This window comes from Cloeon dipterum, chromosome 4, assembly GCF_949628265.1.
Source record: "Cloeon dipterum chromosome 4, ieCloDipt1.1, whole genome shotgun sequence".
Classification (NCBI taxonomy): domain Eukaryota; kingdom Metazoa; phylum Arthropoda; class Insecta; order Ephemeroptera; family Baetidae; genus Cloeon; species Cloeon dipterum.
In genome coordinates this window covers 23726863-23754246 of record NC_088789.1, presented here as the reverse complement: position 1 = coordinate 23754246, position 27384 = coordinate 23726863, and the positions used below count along the sequence as shown (strand labels likewise).

Sequence of the window (27384 nt, the reverse complement as noted above, 5' to 3'; positions counted from 1 at the left end):
TAGCGAATGCCGCGGGGCGATTTCGCGCGCATTCAAACTTGGCGCCTTTCGCGCTGCTCTCTCAGGTCGAACCTTTCGGGGCCGTGTGGCGGGAGAGGCAGCGAGACGGTGTGCGGTGCGCGGCTCGATTTAGGGTCACTTCAGTCCTCCTTCTCCATTCTTTACGAAGCGAGCTATAAAGTGAAAGTTTCTCGTCTGTCGTCCGCGCGCCGACTTTCATCGCAGTAACTGCAGCGGCCAGCTCGAGACACACGCAAAGCAGGCTGCCGAAAGGGATGTAGCCATGCCAAGTTGCCTACGAATGGCATATAATGGGCAATAGTGCAGCACTTCCGCCGGGGTCAGGGTTCGCCGTGCTGCTCACCATCTGCCTGAGCCTCCTTTGGACACCTGGACTTACAATAAGTGCCAGTCAACCCACAGCGCTAGTCGAAAACTCAAACTCGACCGTCGCCACGACACCAGCAGGTATGTAGACCCTTTGTGGTTGACTTACAATTATTGGCCACTGCATGACTGTTCTAACATTTAAAATAAAATATAAAATTATAAAACAAATTTTTCACCAAATTTGATGCTTTTAATGATTTACTGACGTTTAAAATCAATAAAATTAATTTAAAGGAGCTGAAAATAAGACAAAATAGCCATGTTTTTCTAATTTTCCATGCCGTAAATTTAGAATTTACTCATGAATTATATTCAAACAGTTATTTATGTTCGAGACACGGCTGCTGCCCTCACAAGTAATCTTATTACAGTAATTCTTATTGAAGAAGCATTTCAAATGTTGCTATAATTCCAACTTAAACTGCACAGGAATTTATAGAATAAAGACTAGAACGGTAGCACAGTAAAATAAATTCTAGATGGAATAAGATGAGAATCATACGGCCGGAATATTGAATGAAAGAAAATTAAAATTAAATAAAAGTAAGAATGAAAAATTACGTTTATTTTTTTCGTAGAAACAAATCGAATCCTTGAAACCTGCAAGAACATTAAACTTTCATTTTATATCAATTTAGTGGATGCACAATATTTAAATTCTCTTATTTCATTTTAAGAGATAGCTTATTTAAATCTTAAAAAATTGATTGATTAACATAATTTAAATGCGTATCTATTTACAATTAAAAAACCAACAAATTAAAAAAAACACATTCAAACAAGGAAAAGTTGTGATTTGAAGCCCAATTTTCGTGTATATTGCATTGAAAACTAAAAAGTGGCTAAAATGGTGAAATTTCAACACCAAATTAAATTTTTTCAAAGAGGTTTAAAAAACAACATTTAATTTGTTGAAAAATCCAAAATATTAAATTATTTTTAAGGTGCCTTTAGGCTTAGAATTAATTTTGACGATTTTAGAGACGTTAAATGTGGCTCAATAGTCTGTCTTAATATCACGAGTTTCATGCTCATCTTGTACGTCTCAAATTAAAGATGCACAGAAATAAAACTCCAAGCCCTAGATGCTTCCAATAATTGCGTCGAAGCTCACAAAATTAGTCAACTCTCTGAATTTTACAGCCCTTTTAATGAGGAAAAACTAAGTGCGTGTGAGTTTCTAATTATTTTACAGAATAATTCCCTTATGCTAATTTCACGGCGGCCTCTCCTTTGTTTTCCTCTTCTCAATGGCATTCAGAGGTGTATTTTTTTCTAATTTGCAGCCTAATAACTGCGGCAATTATGCATGGAAATGTTTACAAATTCGGCATTGTGAAGTGTGTCAAGCATGACATTATTCATGAGCGGTTTTATTACAAACAGGCAAGTTCACGCTACTCGGCATAAAATCAAAACTCGACGCATTTTCGGTTAAATGCACGCCGCCAGAAAATGTGTATGGGTCAATGATTTTTCCGCCAAGGATCGGGACTAATTGGCTGCGTTTCAGCACTTTCCTTTGCCAGCCCCAGCAGCAGATAAACTTGAGAGATTAAAATTGGAATAATAATAAAGTCCTGGTGCAATGTAAATGAGAATTGAATAACAATGACGCACGTGCAGCTTAGCAGCAGCAGTGACCGCCGTGGCAAAAAAGCTTTCCTCGCACCTGTGGCCGGTGCTGAGTGAGAGAGAGACGCAAAAACAAGACTCGAACGCCCACTCCGGGAATCCCTTGATCGGATAAACGCGCATAAACTCGTTTACAGCTTCCTCAATGGACAGAGTGTTTTCCACGGAACTTGTACCAAAGGGATTATAGTTATTTGGGATTTAAGCAGGCATGACTCACAGTCACGAAAACTTTCAACTTTCCTCATATCGATCTCATTAAAATTGATTGCAAAGCTCTTAAGGAGGATTTATACTATACAAACCCCCGGAAAATCCTTGTTGCCAATGCATAAACCATTCAGTTCAAGCCAATATTTACCAAGGTATATTTTTTTGGAAAAACTGGCTACAAATGGGGAGGACTCTCGCTACTTGAGATCTTATTTTATTTCAGAACAAAGAGTTTCTCAATTTAGTGGCGTGAGGAATCACAATCTGCCAAGAAAATGTGGTTCAATGCTGTAAATTTAATAGAAAATGGTCAAAATTTGAATTTTGACTGGTAAAGGTCCTCTTGCAATCACCAAACATTGTAAAGAAACTGCTAAAACTGAAACATTTGATCAACAAAATCGTTTTTGTCAATTATAATGAATTTCAAATAAAACCCTATACCAATCTACTAGACAAATGGTGGTTGCTCAATGCGGCGTGAGATAACTATTGTTTTCAAGCGTTTTAGCAGTTTTCTGCTAGCATTTGTTTGCCCATTCTTACCATGTCTAAATTTTAACAAATCAATGCAGCAACAAATTTTTGTAGTTAAAAATATATTACGCAAGATCAAAATTGTTAGCTGTTTAAAATTAAATATTTCGCAATTTAAAATTTTTTAATCCGTTTAATGTACTAATGCATTTTTTAATTTAAAGTAAAATAAATGATCAATTTTTTTATTTGATTTGAGCGTGTGGCAAAGAATGGACAAATTTATTGAAGGTAAATCGACTGAAAGTAATAAACTCTTTTAATTTTATCATATATTTTCAGGGTACAAAATTGTACAAACACACCAATCAAATATTTCCTAGAAAATACGCTTAAATATGATTGGCTATAATTTAAAATGCCTGGAACAGATTTAATTCACTTCAGAATATTATGCGTAAAAAAAGAAAACGAAAGTCACATTAACAGTCCTTTTGGAGTGAAACACACAAGGGCAAGGTCTTAGAAATTGTGATTAGTCTACAATTTTCCACACTCACACAACATAATAAGTGACCGTTCCAAAAATGGTATGTGACGTTTCCATGCGCGGGGAAACGAGAGTGTTGAACTTATTCTCGCTTTAGTTCTCTGTAGCAATAAGACGATGAACTCGTCAAATTCGGTCCAGCGTAAAATTGCCTCTTCAGCGATGATAATGATAAATAATCTAGCCTCATGCGCATCATTAGAGTTTTGTTTCTATTCGAGTTTTCTCAACGTCGCGCGGAGCCTACTTTCCCAAAGCGATTAACCTTGACAACGAGATAAATTCGTCGCACAAGGAAGCTCGCATCAGAAAAAGCAATATAATAAATAAAATACATTGGAATTTGACGACGGTGACAACAACAAAGGGAAATTTCCGATATTATTTTGACTACCAACGCCGATATTGAATGACGGCATCGCTCGAACGCTGCGTTATTATTTTTTTGCGCTAAGTGCGCGCCGGTGAAATCTGTGGAGCAGAAAACGAGATCGACTCTTTATTTATGATGCCGCGTTGTCGGGCGTTTAGAGATCGTGCCCTTCGGAGAGAAATTGCGCTACAACACGCCGCACACGGTGCATTCAGTTACACACATGGACCTGAAGTTCAATGACAGAGTTTATTGACTGTTATCAATTTACATTGCAATGCGCAATTATTTCTACTATATGCCATAAATGTCGATCAGTGCAGACTGCAAAGTGGGAGAGTCGAAAACTAATTAATTATGCAATGAACTAATTCTTGAATATTTTTCTCGTCAGGACAAATTGTTTAGTTGAGTAATTTGTGCGTTTTTATGAGTAGAAAAGTCAAGAAATTTGTAACGAGATAATTATGTTCTTCCAAAGTTTGTAGTTCTCAGTTATGAAAAAAACGATAATAATTCTCAGAGATGCTAAATATTTTTCACAACAAATATTGACAGTGGAGCCACTTTCACGGTGTTTATTTTGCATTATTTCCACAGAAAAGTATGACAAAATGATATTTCTGTAGATATAACCGAGGAAGCTTTACACTGGCGTGTTTCCTCCTTCATTGGAATTTATCAACAGACAAAAATTGAGTCAGCGCAAACACATTAAAAAATGCAAACAAGAAATACACACACAGGCTTAACTTTCCGTGGGTTTACTTCTATGATGGAGCTGAAATTTGAATTCTAAGAGGACTTAAACATTCGTTTAAATTTTGAAGGCACTTTTTTAAACATTTATTTTTTATTTTTTGCTATAATTCACATTAATGATGACAATCTTAAACTGTGTTCCTTGAAAAATGGGTCCTTTTTCCTGAGCCTTAATATTCACAGCATTAAAGGAAAATTAAGATTTCAAGGCAAATCGTAGATATTAGTCTGCGTGTCAGTGATTTAGTTAGTTTATGGTTCGGTATTGTTGTTGTTTCAGCAATTACGGGACGCCATTTTTAAATTTTATAATTAAAGATTGATACAATTGCTTAGTAACAATTAATTTTACCAAATAATTTCTAAGTCTTCATTTTGCCAAAATTTTCTCACAAATTTCCCCGATTCGACCCGCTTGCCAATCCTCTCGTTGAGATCTACAAACCGGTGTGCCTTACGAGGCACTTTCTTCTTTTGGTGAAATAAATCACGACTCTCAATAGGCAGCAGACAGGTGCTCGAGCTCGCCATTTGAAAAGCAAACAAACAAATTAACGCTGATCTCTTCGAAAATTCGTACTGCTTTCTAGGTAAATCTGGGCATCAAACATCAAACACATTCCTTCTGTCAATAAAAATATTATACAAGAATATATTTCCTGGTAAACATTAATTAGAGCCAACTCGCAGTAAATTTCTCTATTTAATTTTCAAAAAATCGAGTTTCATCACGCATCTATCAATTAACCTGAACACCTTTGGAAAGTGCAAGTTGATTGAGTGCCAAGCGCCAAGCGCAGCAGCGGCTTAATGTTTTGTGACTCTGGTGAAATCTAGATCTATGGGACCGGCGATGTTATTCATGAGAAGGCAGCTCTTTCAAGATGAATTACAAACGAACCATCTGGCCACAATGGCTATGAGGTTCACAGGCTCTCGATTATTATTTTTTGTAAATAGGCCATGGTCTCCCGTTTTTTAGTGGCAAATAGAAGACACTATGTGAACAAGTGGATTCGCTTTCAAAATTACACACGCACGTTGCGCGGCATCTATGCAAATAACCATTTTCTTCCAACCCAGTTTCCAGAGAGAAAAGCGAGCAAAAGAGATCAATTTTTAATATCGAGCGGCGCCGACGGCCTCGCTTTGCACAATTGATGATCGCTGGCTGCTTTTTGACACACGCGTTTTATATAATATGTATATGCGTTCACGTATGACACAATCGGCACAAAATCAGGCCAATACTCGAATCTCACGAGACTGTTCACGCGGCGGTGCCTCTTTTAATGTGTTTGATCGTAAAATTTTTATTTACGATCGCGCGATAATTGGCCCTTCTGCCTGCAACGCACGTTGCAAAACGCGTGTTTGATCGGCAGACCTTCGTTATTTCTGCAACCAGCCATTTATTTGCAACAGGAAACAGAGAAACGAGAGTTATTGCCAGAGATGCACCATGAAATAATGGAGGCTATCAAATTCGAATTGTATAAAACGATGAACCGAGCGACTTCCGCTCAATTTGAAGGATTATCACGCGTGAAGGCAAAAATTGGATTTGTTGCTTTGCGCAAGCACGATAGCAACGAACGTGGGCAACGTTCGCAATCGAATATGGTTTCAATATTCCACACTCATCCCACAGGAAATTCCATATAGCCATAATTTAGTTTAAATATTAACTTGTTAGAAGGAGGTGAAAATTAATTAGTTTTACAGATGGTACTGTGCTCTCACAGTGGAAAATTGTTTCAATTAAAATCGTTTGGGATTTAATGGTTCATTTCACTAATTGAATTTCCCCAAATTAGTGGATTTTCATCTCATAGATTATAGAAATGAGCATTTTGCATTTTTGATTGTACTGTCGGAACGAGTAATTTAAAAATGGTGCAATGTAATTAATTTTAAATTTAAAGCTTTGATGATTGCAAAATATACAACATTTATTTTAATTTACATCAAAATAAATAGCTATTACAAATTTTAAAGTTTTTTTTTAATATTTTTCTTATTAACTATTTATCAAATTTTGTGACGTCGTGTATAGTTTCTTAACTTTTTTTTTAAGTTTTAATTATCTTTTGACAGTAGCATTTTAAAATAAATAAAAAGTCTTTTGAATAATGCTAAAAATTTACAAAAATATAATTATATATTTCAAAGCGAGAACAGCATTTATGTTGAAGATCTTTTTTTACAAAAAAAGATAAATACATAGCTAGATTAACCATGCGGCCAAAACTGCAACCTCTGCGAGAAATTTCTACATTACTCGTTCCTCATCTGTTCAACTGCAAAAGCTTTAGAAAATGTGCACTGAAATTTTTTCAAACTGTTGCTCTATTCCAAAGAAATTCATTTTAAACAAATTCATTCATGCAACTGGTTTGCACTCAATTAAAAATAAATATTATATTTTGAGTAAAATTAATTTTTTTATCCCTCTTGTGCTCCAATAAAAAAAACTTGCAGGTTAGCCATAAATTTTGCTCTCAATTTTCACCTTTTCCTGATGACAGATGATTGTCGAGCAGCCCAGAGGAAAATGAGCAATTTTTCACTTTCCGGAGAGCGACAATGAGCAATTCAAATTTGCAGCACGTAGGAAAATCCAATGCTCCGGCGAGTGTGAATTATTGCCGCAGAAAAGTGTTTTACTGCGAGCTCGGAAATTAGCTTCTCGGTCGCCGGAAGCCCGAGGGTGCAATTAGATTTTCCGCCTTTTCAGCAAAAAAAGCATATCGCGGAGGCGGCGGTGGCGGCGGCGGCGATTGCGCCAGCAGCCCAGCAAACTCTATTAAGGCGAACCCGACTAAATAAGCCGCGGTCACAGTGGGTGCACCAGCCAAAAGTACATCAGTTTTTTTGCCGAATGCGTTCCTGCATGCGTACTTAGATTATAGTTCGGCATTGTTCTGAGCCATCAAAGCGAGAACTCGATTGTTGCATCACTTTGCTTGCCATCGTCGTCGGCGCGGTCTCTCTTTTTTATAATTGGCCGCTCTGAATCGCGCGCGCGCGCGGCGAGCGATGATCTCGGCACAATGGGCCCCCCGACCAGCACGTACCTAGGCTGTGTACACTTTCGGACGTGGACGTGCTCGACTATCAAAGGGAAAGCAGCTATTCAATCGCGCTGCCTTCTTACAATTAGCGTCGGCCGGGCTGTGAGTGAAATTAATAATGAGACTTTTCACAATCTCACAAATATTGGCCCGATTCAATTCCACCTTTGTCTGGCGCGCCGCATAATGAACCCGTCGTGATATTTTTATTTTGACCGGCTCTCACCGCATGTGTACAATTGCTGGCAACACCGAGAGGCGAAACACGCGAAACTAATCGAATTGACGATGCAGCCGCAGCGCTGCACGTTGATTGTTGAAATGCACAGTCAGCCTCTGCGATGCTTTCGCAGCTTTTCAAGCCTAATTGTCGACGAGTACTGCAAACAATGAGCGTGTTTCCGAACAAACGCCTCTCCACTGAAGGTGTTAACTTTCATCAAAACATTGCAGCCAACCTCTAATTCAATTCTTTCGTGCTGCAGAATTAAGCCATTAATTTAAGTCATTGTGATAAATTTCGTGTTCTTGAAATATTTGGATCACTGATTTAGCTTAAAAAGAAGACCACTAAGCTGCCGTAAAATTTCTAACTCTTTAATTGTTAATTAATGAGTGTGCAAAAATAATTGTTTTTTTATTTTAATGGTTACTACAATCTCTAATAGCAAATTATAACTCTAGTGTTCCGTTCTCATAAATAACAAACGTCATTTTCTGTATTTTTTCCATCGCATGTATTAAAACCAGTGGGTATGAGATGTAATTTAAGCCCTCATGAGGTTTTTAAAAAGCACTGTTGATCACTTGTAACCTCCGGGAGTTTAAAATAGGTTCGTGGATCACAGTAAAATCGAAAAAAAGTTTTTCATCTCTTCCGTCGAGAGTAAATATTATTCCCCTATCAGGACACCGTTAAATTGAATTATTTTTCAGATCTGACGTTAAAAACATAAAGTAAAAAGGTTTATTTCCGACCATTTTAAAAATCGCAGGCATTTATTAAAAGCTGCAAAGAGATAATTTAGAGTGCCTAAAATATTTTTCTTTCGTTTTCAGGACCTGAATCGAATATTTTCCCCATAAAAGAGACTTTCCTGGTCGTTAATTTAGACCAAAATTATCTAATCTTAAGTTTGTTTTTAAAACAAAATTGACCCAATCCATTATTTATTTTCGTTGATGTCTTGAGAAAACAAAAATATTAAATTTTATAGCCAACTCGTTGCGCAGCTTTTCAGGCCTCATGATTGTCAACAATGCATTACTCTCACTAAAGATGTTTACTTTCATTTGAACATTGCAGGCGGCGCATTTAATTCATTTCTTTCGTGTTAATGATAACAGCAGCCGCTTTTAGCGAGTGATGGCATGACGGCGAATAAAACGACACTACTATTACTTCTTTTATTATCCACGCAGGCGACTTTCCAATTTCGTGGCTCGTCATCCTAATTGCCTGCGACAGTTATTACTCGCGTGATCGTGGGAGGAATTACATGAGCAGAATTGTGCACTCAGATGATTTTTTCATCATGCCGAAAATCAGTTGGAAATATCAAAATAATCAAATGTTTAATTACATGGATTGGGTTTTCAAACTTATTTGGCTGGAAAATTACGTTGGGATCGTATCAAGCCACAGAGGATATTGGCTCATTGATTGGCTTCTGCACGAGGACATTTTGATTACAATTCTGAATATTTAGGTAATGATTAATGGCGCATAAAAATTTAATTCTTTCCTTTGTGAGAATTATTTATCAATTTAAGAGAATTGATATTGCAAAAACCCTGAAAATTCTTTTTGACGATGCATAAAACAATCCTATGGATACAGTTAAAGTCAAAATTGACCTAGATAGCGCTGAAACTTTCGAAATTTTGAGAAAAGTGCGAAGTTAGCATGCTTTTTAAATAGTGAGGACTGTCTCTTTATTTGAAATCCGATTTTATTTCAAAACAATGGCTTCCCTAAAAGAATTTATGCAGCTGATGGACAGATCTCGACGAGAGAAATCGAACTCTGCCAAGAAAATGCGGTCCAAGCGCTGGAAATTTTGGAGAAAATTTGAATTTTTACTTTTATAAAATCCTTATTTGATTATTGCAAATTGTAGAATAAATTGTTTATCGGTCAATTGTTTAAGGCATCCAACAATTTAAATAATTTTCAATTGTTGCCCAGTATCATTCCACTTTAATTTTTCATAACTGCCTAATTTTTACTTTTTATATTTGAAATTTGTCGAAAATGTTTGGAAACACGTTAATGAATATGCCCATTTTGTGCCGGCGTTAAAATTTTATTTCTACCTAAGTCATATTTCACCATGAATTATTTAATGTTAGCCATTTTCATTTATGTTAGGTTTAATAACGACAGTAACGCGCGTGTTGTTATAGCATAATAACAGGCAGGAATTCCCATTACAACCATGCTGGTTGGATTTCTCGCTTTTGAAGGATCATCTTCTATGTGCAATTTTGGAGGTTAGCCGGAAACCACCTGCCCAATGAGTGATGTTGTTTTGCACACACAAACACACGGAGCGCTTCGGAGAATTCCTTATTACGCGGTTAGTTCAAAGTTGAGTCGGAAGTAAATGGCGAGCTGCTCATCATTCCGCGCGCAGAGGCCATTTCTCATACATGAGATGTTGCTGTATCGTATATTGTAGAAATTTCTTCCGCACACACATAAAAAACACTGGATGGAAAGAAAGGTCGGGAAAAGCAAGCAGACACGTCAGTCAGTTCTTTCTTTCTTCGGCTAATGTGTACGTAGGCATCTGTAGGCGAGGGAATCATCTGCTCTTACTTAGCCGCCGCTACCGCCGCTCGGAGAAGCAACTTTCTCTAAAATTGAAAATTGTGTATTTCACGGACCGTTCACAATAAATAGGCAAACCAGAACTGAAGAGAATGGCTGCTGCTGTTGTGGCTCTCGTTAGCCACGGAGATGAGAGAATACCTGCATGCAGCGCACTAAACAAAAAATTTATATATAAATAAAATGCTGAGAGTTGAGTGAGCTGCGTCTCTCTTTCTCAAATGAAGGCGAGAGGCCGTTAAACTCGCCAATGTTCGCCTCGTGTTCGCGGCGACCAGAATTTTATTGTTCTGGCCGCGAGAAAGAATGCCGCAGCACGATTTTCATTCCGTTCGCGCGAATTTGAGATCAATCGATATAGACTCTCAGTCCGTCCGTCCGTGTGATGTGCCTTATTTGAATTTCGCATTACGCACGCGGAGGCTTGCTAGGATGTCGAGGAGACCGTACCTTTCTTTCCCCTTTATGTTTATACGTGAGCCTGCGAACACACGTGCGCCCGGCCTGCCAAGCCGAATATCATTTCTAATTTTATTTGCAAGGTGCGCCAAGATTATCAATTTCGCATATATGCGGCCGACGGAGCGAACACACATTGTACGCGCGATTGGTATTCAAAAACAGGCGTGCGTGGAGCAAGTTTCTGCTTCAACTCACAAAAGAATAATCCGTGGGCCCGCCGCCGGATCTTTAACATTCGCAGCAGATGCGATTGATAGCCAATATGATTTCAATAAGCCTAAAGGTGAATCATCTGATGCACAAAAACGCTATTAATAATTTATCTTATAAGAAATGGGGTTTTTGAAGTAGGATTTTTTATTTTGTAAGAATAATTAGGATTCAGGTAAATCCTAATGTTAATTTTTACCAAGTGTTTTGGCACCTGAAGGGCCTTAACCAAATACAGTACAAGTTTATGCATTTGTTTGAAACTATAAAGTTAAAATTAAATTAAGTTGCTCAATTTTCTCGCCAAAAAGTTGCTTTAAAAATTAGTTACTAAAAAAACACAATTTTATTTATTTATTAAATTTTAATTTTTCTTAATTTTACCAGTCATTTTTCCTTGTTTTTAAACATAAAAAATGGTTGCATAAAATTATTTGTAGTTAATTAATAATCAAAGTTTGGTATATATTTGAACTAGGAGCGACTTTTATCCATTATGATTTCCACGAAATATTTGCTTTAAATATAGACTGTCATTTCAATCACACGGAATTCAAAGTAAAAACTTTTTCTTTTAAAAACGGGAAAAGCGGTGCACAAAATGTAAAAACTAATATTTTCCGCAGTTTATGAATGGTTGACGCGCAATTTTTAAAGTTATTTAATGGGAAAATACTGTGAAACCCCACTGTTTATATATTGATTTAAAAACATTTTATAATTTCATTTCATTAATGTCTCCCTACAAAAAAATCTGAAATAATTTAAAACAGTGCCATTAAAAAAATTTCGAGTGCCGCATATTTTCAAGAAATTTGGCATAATCTGTTTTTTTAGCTTGGCTCTGTTCTGTTTGATGAAATTCGTCGGAGATCAATTGTTAAAACAAACGAACTCAAACGATCGCTTGCAGAATCCATCAATGCATATGATTTTCAATTGTTTGCCTTATTAATCTATTTATGATTTATTTTTATCCATTTTAAGCCCCAAAATCTTTGAAAAATTAGTGGATATTAATATTTTGTGAGTTCCCACGTTTATTCTGTGATTTGTAGTAATTTCGTGTCAGGAGACGTCAAGAGAGATAATAAGAAAAAGCTGACCAGCTTAAACTTTTATCCTATTCTCAATGGTGGAGTTGAAATGACAGACGTAAATAAATTATATCCAAGTTAACCCGATTTATTATAAAGTGACGCAAATCGGGACAAACTCTTTAAGGAAAAATCCCATGATAAATTATGTTTCAACAATTTCAAAATAATGTGGAGCTCGCCCTAATTCTGTGTCAAGGGCAGGAAAAGTGTATTACCATTTTTTAGGGAAACCTCTGTGCACTGCCATCATTTTCCTAAAAAGGCTCAAAGCAAATGGTGCGCCTTGACAACGCCTAACGACACGAATTACAATAGGCCACGCCAAGATCTAAATCTCAGAAGCCAACAAAACGCGCATTGTTTAAAGAAAGAGTGCAACCGCACCAGGAAACATTGCGGAGTTGTTGTGCTCTGGTTGCAATTCGACTTATCCGCCAAAAGTGCACCAAAAAGCAACAAACACGCAGTACCGAAACATTGCGAGTGAAAGCGAGATACGCCTAGCCCGGAGGAGAGCTTCATAACACATCGCGCGCGCCTTAGTCACCAATTAAAAGAGCCGCTTGTGTGTGTTTTCGGATTGCCAAACGCTGCGGAGATAAAACGCCGCGTCTCAGATGATGAAACGAGCTGTCTTGGGTCTTGGGCTGGGAGCACTCCTCTTTTAATGCCGCGTCGTGTCCTCCAGGGGCAAAGACGGCGCTCGTGCTCCAGATCGGTGCATTTAATAAGCGGCTCACCGAGCAAATTATAATGCACGATGCATGAATTACGATGAAAATGGGGGCAAATTATTGCCACTCTCGATTGGAAACCGAAAGCACTGGTTTTTCGGGCGGAAAAATTCTATTTAACAGCCGCGGGCGTTCACTCGCGCAACGCGAGAGCAATAAATTTTCCTGACACGTATAAATCCCCGGCTGACGCCGTAAAATTGCGACGAAAGTTCTTCTTATTCTTATTAGATAAAAATCTGCGGCTTGGAACTTGAAAAGAAATCCAAACTTTGTTGTTACTCACGCGGCAAAAATTGTGCGAGATGGTTTATTACGTTACAGCGAAAAAGTTAACATTGGCAACCCGCTGTGCAAGAAGGAAAGTAATAAACGTCTCTTTTCTTCTGCTACTTGCACAAAACGAGGCTCACCTGCCGGCCGTTCAATACCTCGCGGCAATTCACATTGCTGACTGCAATTGTCGCTTGCGAAAAATCCAGACGAATAAAATAAATGTACCGCAAGAATTCATTGTTCCTAAAAGTGAATTTCCCCATTTGATATTATCTCTTGCGTGAATTGCCAGATATTACTTTTTACCTCAAATAGCACATCCGTGTTGATGATGACAGCTTTTTTCAACGATAAAGATGAATAGACGTTTCTGGACTCGGTATAGACGCAATTCAAACCAGTTTTTGTTTACAAATTTTCTTGAGTAGTAGTTTTTTACGCGAGTAATTTTGCTTCAAAAGGGATTGCTTGGAAATTAAGTTTAATTAAAACAAAAAATAATATTAGACTTAGGATTGTCCTCCAAAACTCTGCATAAGTCAACAACTTACTACATAGCCTTTACAATTATATACCGTGATGAAAAGTTATGGAATTAAAAATGCTGAGATAATTATAACTAAAACTTGTGAACCAAATGAAATATATGCCAGCCGCACTGAGAGACTGTTGTGCGGCACAGTTTCCCTCCCTCTGCAAGGCGTATGTGGCAGCAAGATTTTAATGTGCGAGTTTTGTAATGTCTTGATAGCAGAGATGTGGAAATTAGTCTCCATTTTCTTTTACATTGTTAATTATAAAACTTCTGAAGTTAAATTAGAAAAATATTACAAAATTACCAACAAAAATTTAGACCAAATCGCGTGGTTTAGCAGGCTTTGAAGGCGTTTCAGCGGTTTTTGGCAATTTTTGTGGTTTTAAGTTCTCATAAGACCGTTTAAATGTGGTTGAAAGTTCTTGACATTTCATGATTCATCCTCATTTGGTATTTAATAGTGGATCAGGTGCTATTTCGTCGTGTTAAAATTCCAACCTTAACACAGACAAGGAAACAATTATTGACAGTAGATTTTTTTCTCATATATATTTGGAGAGAGCTAAAAAATTTCCAGATCAATTGGCTACAAAGTTTGAATGCTTTTCATTGTTTGCCTACCGAAAGTTGTTATTTATTTCGATGCAAAATTTCCTTCAAAAGGCACATTTCAATGAGAAGATCGTGACGAGGAAATTTAAATGAGCCGCGAAAGTATGCATGACCGCAAGCTGAGCAAATTTAAATAGAAAAAACAGCAGAGTTTCTTGAACTCTCATTGCTATTTTTTCACACTGCAGAGATTAATCAAATAGCTAGTTGATTATATCAAAAATATATCCTAAAGAAAACATCCTCTTTAATGCCCAGGACGTTAAGTACTTTTCGCTCTTTTGTCCCGCAATCGATTGCCAACGATTCTCTTCTCTAAATGATTTTTGTCCTTTTTTGCCATATTTGTCCTTCAAATGTATGTTTACACAATCGCAACAACGTCAGATTTTAATGTTGGCAGTCGTTAAAATATTAGCGGCAAGCTGCAATCTGTAGGTAGAGAGGTTGAGTATTCGCCTTGTGTTTACATTTGCCTCGGCACAAAGCAAATTTTCATTACTGCGGCGCGCGGCTTTGTTTTCTTTTTCTCTGGGGTAATGAGAGTGCAAATAAGAAAAATCAAGGCCGCTCGTAAGAAACGTGTTGTTTTAATTATGGGAATTTAAAAGGAGTCTGCGACCGTGTTTGCGGAGCGGTTTCGCACATTAAATCAAGATTATCGCGCGTGGTATTCATTGTTGGCACAAGATTGCTCCACTTTGGCGGCGGCGGGCGAGCGGGCGGGCGGCTTTTGACACGTTCTCCCACTGACACGGGGTAGTACTTATTTAAAGCGTGTGTGTATGTGCATAGCGCATAATGAGTTTGCTTTTGTAACGCGTGTTTTTTCGTCGCCTCTTAGCAGTCAGTGGGAGAATCCTTGGTTCGAGCTGAAAAGGAAACACACGTGAAGTGCCGCCTTGACAGTTAATTTATGCACAAATTCCCCTTTGTTGTCGGTCGGTGTATTGATGAGCGGCGCCGGCTATATTTATTCGCATTGTGCAAACCTTTTGCACTGCTGATATAACAAGAGCGCCTACTTTGTCCCAAATGGGGAATGTAGAATTTATACGAATGGTTCGGAAATTTTCCGAATGGCTGGAATTTGTCCGAAAATTTTGAGTAATAGCTGGTGTATACCTTTTGTAAAAATATTTATTCACTAAATTTGAGCATTTGTTGTTAAAAAAAGTTGCATTTTATTTTCTTGTTTGAGCCAGAATCTTTGAAAGCAACAAAGTTCTAGCTTTGGGTCCAGCAATTTTAGTAAATTGACAGGCAAATTCGTTGAGACACCCCGAAATGCCTATTTTTGCGGGTTTTACGGGTGCACAAATAGCAAAACCAGGGATTTTTTGAGTAATCCCTAACTTTGTTCAGGTTGGTCGTAATCGTAGAAAAAAATAATGCACGGTTTGAATTTTCTTATCTAAATAAACAACTTTTTGCTATGGATCCCAAAGTTGTAGGTCACTAAAATCAAATTTTCGAAATGAATATTTTGAATTTGAAAATGAATTTATTAAACTGTTTTTATTGTTTGCACCACATTACGCAACGGAGTTGAGTGTCAATCACTGCAAAAACACTGGAGTGCCTCATTTGACGTGAAGACAAGTAAAGTGGTACTCAGTTTTTGTAAATTTGACATTTAGAACCTGAGATTTAGTTTACACCCTAATTTTAATTGCGTCGGCCTCCGAAAAAAATACATTTTTTTACCAAATCTTGGCGTCTAAACATCAGATTTACAAATATTGCACAACTTTCGAAGTATACAACCGTTTCCCACCCCAGATAAAAAGGTATAAATCAAATTTGAATTTTGCTGAAAAAACGTGTGAAGTGGGCCTGAATGAAGCATTGAAAAACAGTGTGTAACAATCTAATCCGTTCAATTTGCACGGAAAAACATTATTATTAAAAAAGTCGACTATTTTCTGTAAAAAAACCAAATAAATTCTTTTCGGACAAATCATATTACTCCGATGCAACAGCCAGGCATCCGTAGCGGCGAGAGAAGGCCTGCTGCTGGTGCTGCTGCTCCTTTTACGCTGAACAGATGCATAAAATATGATAATGTGCTGCGTGCCCCAGAAACGAGAACGAGGCGGAAAAAGTGAATCGCGGCACAGATTCCTGCGTTTAATAACGCTTTGTTTGTAATTGAGTGCAAAAGGGCCCACGGGATGTTTGCCTGGACGAATATCACTCAGCTTCCTATCTCCTCAGTCAGTTCCTGGTAAAATACACACGAGTGCCGCAATAAACGGGGCCGATGCTTTTGCGGACCGACCCTTTAGGGTCTGATTGAATTCCGTGTCTTGCGCTAGCTGCCGACGAATCGTTGCGGAACAGCGAGTCCCGAGAGCCGTGTTGGATGAAAACCGAGCGCCGCCGCTCTTTCACACTGCCGCTGGCCAGCGCCGCCGCCGCCGATGATTTTGCATTACGGAATTAGCAATGCAAAAAGTTCATCACGCGCGGGAGAGTGTACTAAATGAGATTATTACCGTAAAGCTTATACACTGCTCTTAACAAATAGATGAACGCAAAAAGGGGCAAACTTGCTCAATTCATTATTCAAACTATGCAACGCTTCTATTTTCCTACTTTCTATTAATTTATATTATACAATTTTAATTATATTTAACTTATTTCTTGAATTTCTTTTGTTAAAAAATAACATTATTTATTTTTCTTGATTATTATTAGAGTACATGAAATCTAAAATTATTATCTACTAGTACACTTTAATTTATAAACGCACAGTGCTAACAGGATTGCACAATGTGTGATTTTTAGATCAAATTCAGTGGTTTGATGGGTTTTATTATACATTTTTTTTTACAAAATTTCAATTTGGATAGAATCGTTCTTTATAGAAAGGGTTACAAACAAAATTTGAGAAGTTTTGAGAAGTTTGTTCATAAATATAAAAACTTCCTGCAAATCCAGAATTTTCAAAAACATAACACACACGATATACCTGTTTTTGAAGCTCAAACTCTGAAAGTGGTGTGAATTAATATTCCAAGTAGAAGGACAGATTTTATGTATTTAAAGCTAATTTAATTACCACACTTAAAACGTCTAAACCATTCAAACAAGAAAAATACATAAGGGAACAATTAGAACTCTAAACCGTTTTAATTCACATTGGTCTCAATAAAAAATTACGCTTTCTTTTGACTTACAATTAAGATGCGTTAAAAGTATTACTATAATAATGACTATTATTAATAATTCAAGACTATTTTTCTATTTCTTAATGAATTCCACGATAATGAAGGAAGTAGGGCGGGAAATCTAAATGAAAAAAGCCAAAAGAAAATCAAAAATATTGAGGGAAAAATGTTTTTTGGTGGTAATGTATTAATATCGCCCAAAAAGGTCCTCTGACTTAAATTGAAATAGCTATTTGTCCTCCTCGTTTTCTAATTTTCCCGCTATTTTTTAAAACTATAATTTTTCAAAGACTTAATTTGAAATATTTCAGTTTTCTACCTATATTCGTGATTAGATAAAAATATTAAAACAAAAATCTTTGAAGATTCATTTTTTTTAGTTAATTTCATTATCATCCAGAAACTAAAGTTTCGCCTCCTTTTATCTCACTGCCTAAATCTCTTTGACACCAATTAATTGTTTTGTCTGTCCACATTCCTTCGCAATAATTCAATCGGTGGTAATTGCCAATTTCTCTTTTTCCGCTCTACTTTAAAACAAGTCGCCGCGATAATTGCTTTTTCTTTCTCTGCTTGCGGTAATTAACCGGACATATTATACTTTCTGTTGCAGATGCTGGCGCTGCGAAATTTGACGAGAGCTCGCGGGCAGCAAATCACACAAACGCGCACTCACTCATCAAGCCGTCAAGTGCAAGCACAGTTAACTCGACCGACGACGAGCCTCCAGCCACCGCTCGGCGACGCTTCATCCTGCGAGCCGGAGCTGCTTCAACGACTGCTTCGTACACGCACTTGAACAATCGGTCAAGAAAGAGGCACAGCAGCTACAGCACGCAAGATGCTGCGGCTGCCACGCCGGTGCTCGAGTATGGCCAAAAGCTGCTCTCGACCGGCCGCAATTCGTTAAACGAGCTCAAGTCGACGCTGCCCTCCTTGTCGACCGAGTCGTCGTCGTCGACCACCCCTCGGCCAAACGGCAATAAAAGCAATGAGAGCAGCGCCACCCTGCCGCCGCTGGCGTCCAGCACGGCGAGCAAACACCCCTTTTCGGCCAAAATCACGCCGCAAACGACGCCTCCGAGCAGGGCCCAGTCGAGCGAGTCGTACAACGACATCGTGTCCCTTCGGCGGAGGAGGAAAAAGATTTTGCGCAGGATGCCAAGCGTCTCGTCCGCGGAAGTGATCGCCGGCACCAATTCGAGCGACTCGGCGGCGATGAACGCTGCTCTGGTTCGGCGGAAAACGCTGCTGCAGCCGCAGCGAAACGGCACTCTGCAGAATAGCGTGGTCCGGCGGCCCCTGTTGCGCCCGCCGTCGCCGCCGCCGCCGCTGGAGCCGAAAATTAATACCACGAATGACGAGGAGGACGTCATCCGGAAAATGCTCACGACGTTCCTACCGTCCAACAATAATTACACCACCAGCACCAGAGTAATGACGCTCGAGAGCATTTCCAACGGCACCATAATTCAAAATAACAATGCCACCGTCGCCGCGACGGAATTTCCTCTCGTCGAAACGCTCGCCCCGAATCGAAATAAATCCATCCCAGCAATCCCGGCTGCCACGGAGAGCACGAAAATTGTGAAAAACCAAACGAGCAGCCCAGTGAATGTGATTTTGACGACGACCAGGACGAGCACCCCTCCTCCGCAGACCTCAACCACAACACCAAAGACAACAACCACAACTAGAAGACCTCCAACAACTACAACAACAACGAGGAGCACCACCACTCCAGCAGCGACGACAACGACTACAAAAGCGACGACGACAACAACGACCAGGCGGCCGCCGAAAACCGACCTGCCGACAATTCGGCCTTTGGTTAATGCAACGACGATAAGGCCGCCGATTCTCGGATCCACGTTCAACACTGTGGACCAGGGAAATCAAACGGAATCGAGTGCCAGCCTAGTCACCTACGTCCTCTTCTCCCTTGGCGTTGTCACGCTGATTGGCGCCGTCAGCTACGCCGCCAGACATCTGGCCAAAAGGAGGAGAAGAGTGAGTTTTCCATTTTTTGTTCACTGGAAATAAATTTAAAGAGCAGAGTTTATTAAATAGTTAATAACAGAAATCTGACATTTCTCCAGTTGGAAAATCAGCATTTCACTGAAATTAATTCATTTAATTCAACACGCTGAGTGGCAAGATTGTCGATTATTTGAGAATTTAAGTAATTTTTTTATTTTCTTCCATTTTGCAACAGTCGCAAAAGACACAATCATTTTGGATTAATCCATGAATTTCAGCTAGTTGCTTTCATTTATTATATTTTTTTTTTAATTTGCAAATTACGAAGTACACTGAGTAATATATTTCTCGCAATATTATCCTCAATTTTCAGTTCTTTCGTGCTTTTTGATTTCGACATATATTGCAAAACCAATTTTCTAACATTTAAATATATATTTTTGTATCATGTCATAAAACTCAGTTGAAAAACCTCTGGAGTGGCCATAGCCTGGATAAAAATTCGATTTTTTGTTTGAAAGCACAAGGACACGTTCTGTTATTTTCTTCGAAATTTAGCTTCACATACATGGAAGTGAGTATTGAACATGCAAAAAACAATGAATCAAAAGTAAATCAAATAATTTACTTTTTAAATTTAAAAGTATAATACTGCTTTTTAACACAAATAACAACAAAATATTAAATTTGCTTGCTTACTATATAATATTCCTATTTTTGTGTTTGATTTTTATATTTTTTTAATATTAAATATTTAATTAATAATAATTCAATTTTAATTAATATTTTTCAACGTACAATAATTTTAATTCAATATTATTGTTTTCGTAATTAAAATAAATATTTTGATATCAAACTGTAATTCATTGCATAAATTTGAAAATATTATCATCTGAAACCCTTATGCTTCAATCGCGTTCTAGTTAATATGAAATTTCTCGACTTTTTGATCATGCTCAAATTACTTCCTAGAAGAAAAACAAAATTACCATGTAACTCTATTCCCAGGAAAAATGTGTTTCTGGTCGAAAAACTATTGAAAGCAGATCTCGACAGCATTCATTTATTATGTTGACATTCTGCCATCCTTTCTTATGGAGTCCATATATCATTCCAAGCTCCATTTCACGTGCAATTTATTCAGCTGCTTGCTGGTCTATTTACGTTTCGTTCGCACCGAAAGTTTTCTTTCATTCACATCAGCAATGTAAACACAAAGTTTCTGCCTGATAGATGCTGGACGAATCAGATTCATCGTGCTCGGAGGATAGCAGCATGGCAGGAATGACGCTGAGCCGGCCATCGCCGAAGGGTGGCGAGGGTGGAATTTTGTCAAGAATTCAGCAAGTTTGGCCAACGGAGAAAGGGCCGCTGGCTGCTGCCCCGGCACAGCATCCCGAGTGGCATTTTCCGCGCCATAAACTCCGTCTGCAGACCGTGCTGGGCCAGGGAAACTTCGGACAAGTGAGTTTATTTCAGGCGGCGGCCGCCGCTTTAAGCGATTAATATCTAATCAATGTTCGTTGCAGGTCTGGAAAGCCGAGGCCGAGGACATTTGCGGCATCACCGGCACCAGGCTCGTGGCCGTGAAGAGCACAAAGGCGGGCGCCGGCGAGAGGGAAAAGTCGGACCTGCTGCGAGAGTTGGCCATCATGCAGCAGCTGGGGGCGCACCCCAACGTCGTCACCCTGCTGGGCTGCTGTACAGAGCAGGGTAATAACTTCGTTAACGCTATAAGCCGATGAACTTGTCTCTGCATTGTTGGCTTCAGCAGGTGGTCGATCGATACGCTGCATTCTTTGTGCAAAATTAAGAGTATTTGAAAACGAAAATACGGCAAAAGCAGCACGAAAAGTGAAATTTTGCCAGCTTTTACAATAAAAAACCGTTCTTTAGACGATTTTAGAGTTATTTTCAATATTTTAATAATTTTCTTATAGAAAAATCACATTTCAGGAGGTTTTATCACTCACATGATTTTAGTAAATGAGCCTCAAACTCAAACTGTTTCATTTTTTGCAAATTTGATTTATTTTTTACGGAAATGATAGAATTACAAAATTGCAATTTGGGATTTTCCTCGTTGGTAAATATTTAACGAGCTCGTGGATATTCAGCAAACTAAACTGATTCCGTAACTCTACAAGCTCAGCAAAAAAATCTTTTTAATGCTTTAAAAAACACGAATTTTATAGCTCTAATTCAGATTTACCATCCAATCCTAATTGCAAAATCAAACAATGTGAAAATTGCGTTTTGAAGCCTATGTTTTTAAATATGTACAAATCTCATTGAAAACCAGACACTGCCGAAACATCTAGAATGAAACATTGAAACCTAAAAATAACCTGATTTTTGTATTTCCAGAGCCAATTAAGTGGCTGTAAAAATGTTAGCAACAAATAATTAACTAAAATGTAAAATTTCCGTGAAAATATATATGAAAAATTTTCCGCAACTTAGACCATTTTACGTATTATTTAAGACTTTATTAGGCTTGACAAGCGATTTAAACAGGTATTTTTTTTATATTTTCCAAACCTTCTTAAAATTGGCTGATTCGTGTTTTTTTTTCTTTTGAAGTAAAAAGAATGTTAAACTCCCGACCTATCGAATTGCTCATACATATTTTCCCTCTCGTTGGAAATTAGAGAACTGTGCTCCAAACAATTTCTTCTTTGATAATTTTAAATAAAGATTTTTGGCAGACAGACAACAAACAATGTTCGCTGTTTGAACAGCGTTCAAACTTTTCAGTCATTTTTCTCGGAAACTCGAACTACATTTGAGTAAACTTCCACTGTTGGCCAATCCCTAGAGAGTTCTTTTGGCCAAGTTTTCCTGAATACTACAGTTTTAAAATCTACGTTCGAAGTAATTTCTGTAAAGTCAAATTTAAAAACCATTCATTGATCCAGTTAGCTTTCAAGGATATTTGTTTATAATGTAGACCAGAATTTACTGTGAAAAAATTTAATTTTAATAATTTTAAACCAAATACTACTCTTTATTATTTTGAAGTAATTTAAAATTTGCAAACAATTTCTCTCAGTTAAATTTTGTTTTAAAAATGTTTTTTGCTAAATTAATGTTAATCAGTCTTTTAAGGATCTGTTACAATATGGGAATTGCTGATACATATTATTCTTATAAATTGAAATAATAAAAAAATAGAGCTAGACTCATTCATGAAGGTCAGAGGAATATTATTGTTATTTTATAATTTATAATCGTTTTTGAAAGAAAAAAACCATTAATCTGTTCATTAATCAAGTGCTTGCTGTTAGGTAAAAAGTAGTTTGTTAGCATTTCATTGAGTTTGCTCACAAAAAAACCTGTTAAGCTCTAAAATTACGTTTAGAGAGGCCTAAAACCAACATCCAAAATAAATAAACCTTTCCCAAAAAAATGTTGATTGGAAATAAACGCACGTTAAAGATTTTTATAATTAAAAGTCCGTTCTCTTATTTGACCAATTTGTATAGAAACATTTCAGTTTGTTTAAACTGGGTTGCATGTTGTTTCCAACTGGACTTGGCAACCGTTCTGCGCTGACAAACAGTTTCATTCCGAGCGTGCTCTCGACCTGCCAAACAAATTTACATCCTTCTTTCCTACAAACTTGTTTCATACGTGCTGTTGACAGTGTTTGCCGTTTTGCAAAGCGAATTTTAATTTTGCGCTGACTTTTAATCTCGACTAATCATGTCTACTTGTGCCGCAGAACCGCACCTGCTCATCATGGAGTACGTCATGTACGGCAAGTTGCTGTCGTTCCTGCGCGACCATCGCACTCGCAGAGATTTTCTGCAATTTTCCTCGAGCGACGACGGCGGCGAGCAGGCGCTCACATCTTGGGACCTTACTCACTTTGCCTATTGCATCGCTAAGGGAATGGAATACCTCGTTTCGAGAGGAGTGAGCAGCACTTTTCCTATTTCTATTTTAATTTCATTCCTCCTTCCAAAAGCTAATTTAATTATACAGGCTGGCAGTCATGCTAATATACCTTACTTTCTTTCTCTCTGGCTCCGTAAAGTTCATTTTTGTAGCCGTTTCATCATTTTTTTAACGCATGTTCGCTTTTATCAAAATGATGAAAAGCCCGCGGGCCTAATAAGATATTAAAACGGAGCAGCCTCTCCTACCGTTTTCATTTTCAATTTTCCACCGGCCGGACGAAATTATTGAACGTCTTCTTTTTATAGATAATACATCGTGACCTGGCAGCCAGGAACATTTTGGTCGATCACAACAAGCAGTGCAAAATCGCAGATTTCGGAATGTCGAGACACGCGCGAGACGCCTCCGGAGAGGTTTACGAACCAAAGCAAAAAGTGAGAAGAAGAAAGAATAAAAAATGTTGGGTGAAAGTGTATTAATAATTTATCGTTTTCTTTCCTTAGGGGGCTCTGCCCATCAGATGGATGGCTCCAGAATCTCTTGAAAAGAGCATTTTCACGCACAGGAGTGATGTTTGGAGTTTTGGAATCACCATGTGGGAAATTGTTACGCTAGGTATTTAATACAATTTACAGTTATTTACTTTTAACTTAATTATATCTGCAGAAAAAATAATTTTTAAATGATTCTACTTGTTAATATAAACAAATTAAAACTAATTTAGGTATTAAAAAATTTAACTATTTTTGCAAAATATAATTATTATTTTAATTTTATCATCAATAGCAATAGTCTTTAATTCTATATACTTTTAAGCATTAATGTTACAATAACATATTTTTAAGTTTTCTCCTGCCCTTCTAAATCATTAGTTATGAGTAACATAAAATCAACATCTTAGAGAGTTGCGTAATATTAATTCACTAATGCATAGCGCCTAGCGCCAACTGTGGATGTGGATCAAACTGGATTCTATTAAATTTAATTACAATCATAGAGATGGGGATATTGGGGATTTTTATTCTCGTGCAACAACTTCAGTGAATCATTTATTTGCTAGAAATCATATATAAATGTCAGTTGAAGTTATAATATCGCGGATAACAAAAGCAAATAGCTGAATCATGAGGGAATACATAACTGACATTTCTTGAAAAATTAATGTAGTTTCGAAATTGATGTTTATTAAGGCTCTGCATTACTATTTTGCCATATCCAGATAAATAAATTCAAATATCAACATAATTATTCCGGATTACAAAATATTATTAAGATCTATTGAAGCCTACAAAAACAAAAGAAACTTGAAGTGGTATTTCGATTTACATGTGGTTTTGGCTAATAATAAAAAAAACAAGTGAAGAGGAATATTTTTAAGACTACAAGATTAAAAAAAACACGTGTATCAGGAAGGTTTTGATTCAATACACGCACAAAACCAATGAAATTTGGGTTGCATAAATATTACGAGAATTTTTTAAAAAATATCCTCTAGAAATTTTTTTTATTTTTACGGGACAAAAAAAATTGATTTTTTTTTGTTGAAATGCAAAATAAAGCATGTCGATTTTAATTAAATGAATTTTGAGGTATTTTTAGCAAACTGGTTTTCATTCATTTTTGAAGGGGTTTTAATTAAAATTTTGGAAGGAACACACAGGTTCAATATTTAAGAAATAATTTCTTCAAGTTTACTTAACGCTAGAATTTTATGGTGGGCCAAATCAATGTTTTTTTATCACTTTTATTTTAAATTCCTACAAGAAATCCTTTGCAATTTTACAAAGATACTTTTATTTTGTTTAACTTGGACAATTTTTAAATACATTTTTCTAGCAACGCACAAACCAGCGTGATAAAATGCAAAATATATAAAAACTAGATGTCACAGCCTCGAGATTTAAGGCGGCGGCTGGCGGGACTGGCTTAGCCGGATTTATTGCTGGGCGGTTTTCACCGCCAGCTGGCGGCTAGTGCGGCTGAAAATATTTTAAACGTGAAGGTTGATAGTGCTTGACGGTCCAAAGGGCAGGAAGACAATTTCTTCTCTTGCACTTTCGACCCTTTTTCATCGGCGGCTGGCGCGTGGCATAACCGGATTCACGGCGGCTGATGGCTGCCCACGTGACCCAAAATTCGCCGGCTGGCTAAGACCTCTAATAAAAACCATAAACATTCAGCAAGATTTGTAATTCCAAATTCGTTATAAGATTTATTTTTTAAATTATTTTCATTAGATTGACAGGAAGGAAAAATAATCTTCTAAATTTATTTTTTTCGATTTCCCCATAAAATTTAATGAATTTGATCGATTTTGTTATCATTTTAAAGGTTCGACGCCTTACTCGACGATGGGTGCTCGTGAGGTGATGCGGAAGGTGCGCGAAGGGTACCGGCTGGAGCGGCCGCTGCACTGCCGGCCGGAGCTGTTCCGCGTTGTGGCCAGTTGCTGGGTTTCGGATCCGTACCTGCGGCCCGACTTCAGCCAGCTGCGGGTCGAGCTGAGACGCCTGCAGGACGAGGACACGGACAGTCCCGGCGGCGGCCACGTAGACATCGATGCCGCCAATCCGCAGCAGCCGCCGCCGTCGTCCGCCTCCACCCTGATGGCCAACCACGTGCTCTCTGACCCCGGCGGAATGTGAACAAAGAAGGAAAAAAGCATGTTTTATTTTCGTATCGGAGGAAATTAGCCAAACGATTATTTTTTAAACGAAAAAGCTTACACACAGTATATTAATAAAAATATGTGACTTTTTAAATCAATCCAACTACGAAATAAGTTGTAAAATAAACACTATCTAGTCGATTCTTGTTTGTTTTTTGAATGGCAGATTGAAAAACGAAATTATTGTTGATGGAAACTTAATACAACTGAAGATTATTTAAGATGTAGCTGACAAATTCTGTTGACGCAATTCTGAAAATTTTGGCACTGTTATGGTTTAGGAAATAAATTATTGTTTTTGCAAAACACATGCCTTTTATTCTAATATTCATCCAATATAATTTACTCAATGGAAATTTCAGATAATAAATAATATGAAAACTGAGGGAGTCGAACATTATTTATCACAAGAAGGGTTTAAACGAACAATTAAAAAAAAGGTTTGTGGTTCTTTTTTTTAAAAAAATGATGGTTTATATAGGTAATACAAACAAGGTTACTGGCTTTTGAAAGCCCAAGAATTTTATCTGACTTAATAGATCAAAATAGCAGGGTTCACAAGCAAAAATAGCAATTCTCAGGTGGAAAAAGAGTAACAAATGCTAAAATGATTTTGATTAAAATATAAAACTGCTGAAATTTTATTGCAGCATATCCCCCTTTCAATTTGAGAGTCTCTGGAATTAATTATTAACCTTTCCTAAAGCAAGAGAAAATATTGAGCACGAGGAACTCTTCTATTTTTAGGGCCTAGACTTTTTTCAGGGAAAATTAAGATTTTTAAGCAAATTACAGATTTCTATCGGTTTAAAAAAATTGTTGAAAAAATAAGTAAAATATTTTGGGAGAGAAATTAAACTAAATATGAGTCTATGAAATTCCACAAACGGACCAATATTGGATTTTTGGTAAAGACATATATGCTTTGTCAGTGTTTTCAGATAGGAAAATAAAAAATAGGAATTAATTATGATCGTACTGGCCTGCTTAAAAATCAAGCTCTCAGTCAATTGTTATTTTTTTTATTTTTTATTATATGCTGAAAGTTTGAATAATATCAGAACTCTTTCCAAAAATAGAAAAAGAAAAGCTGCTTTTGCGCCTATTAAATTTTCTTTTGAGTGATTCTTGGAAATGACAAAAAAAATACTAATGGTTCACCCAAAAACCTCTTTTAACATAAAACTCGACGTCAGCCTGTTGTTCAGGGAACGTTTTGTTCTGATTTTGCAGTTTGGGATTATCCGACGAAGCACTAAATTCGTGTTTGGAATGAACATCAATACATCAACTCGGCAGTTTTGTTAGCAGCCTACGTGGGATTTGGCTCCACGGCGCGGGTGGATGTTCCTACATTCAATACGTGATTAACAAACTGAAAATAGCCGCTTTGAGCTCCATTGCGGTCTTGGCCCACGCACGTA

General features: G+C 37.4%; 1 protein-coding gene across 1 annotated transcript; it reads left to right on the top strand.

Annotated features, from left to right (window-relative positions):
• The first annotated feature begins 50 nt into the window (after nt 1-50).
• Nucleotides 51-26266, top strand: LOC135943674 (tyrosine kinase receptor Cad96Ca-like). Its single transcript, XM_065490329.1, has 8 exons — nt 51-468; nt 18023-19419; nt 20623-20853; nt 20919-21102; nt 23114-23307; nt 23598-23726; nt 23796-23907; nt 25624-26266. Exons 1-8 carry the CDS (start codon nt 312-314, stop codon nt 25935-25937), a joined length of 2718 nt encoding a protein of 905 aa, XP_065346401.1. The 5' UTR covers nt 51-311; the 3' UTR covers nt 25938-26266.
• Nucleotides 26267-27384: the final 1118 nt, after the last annotated feature.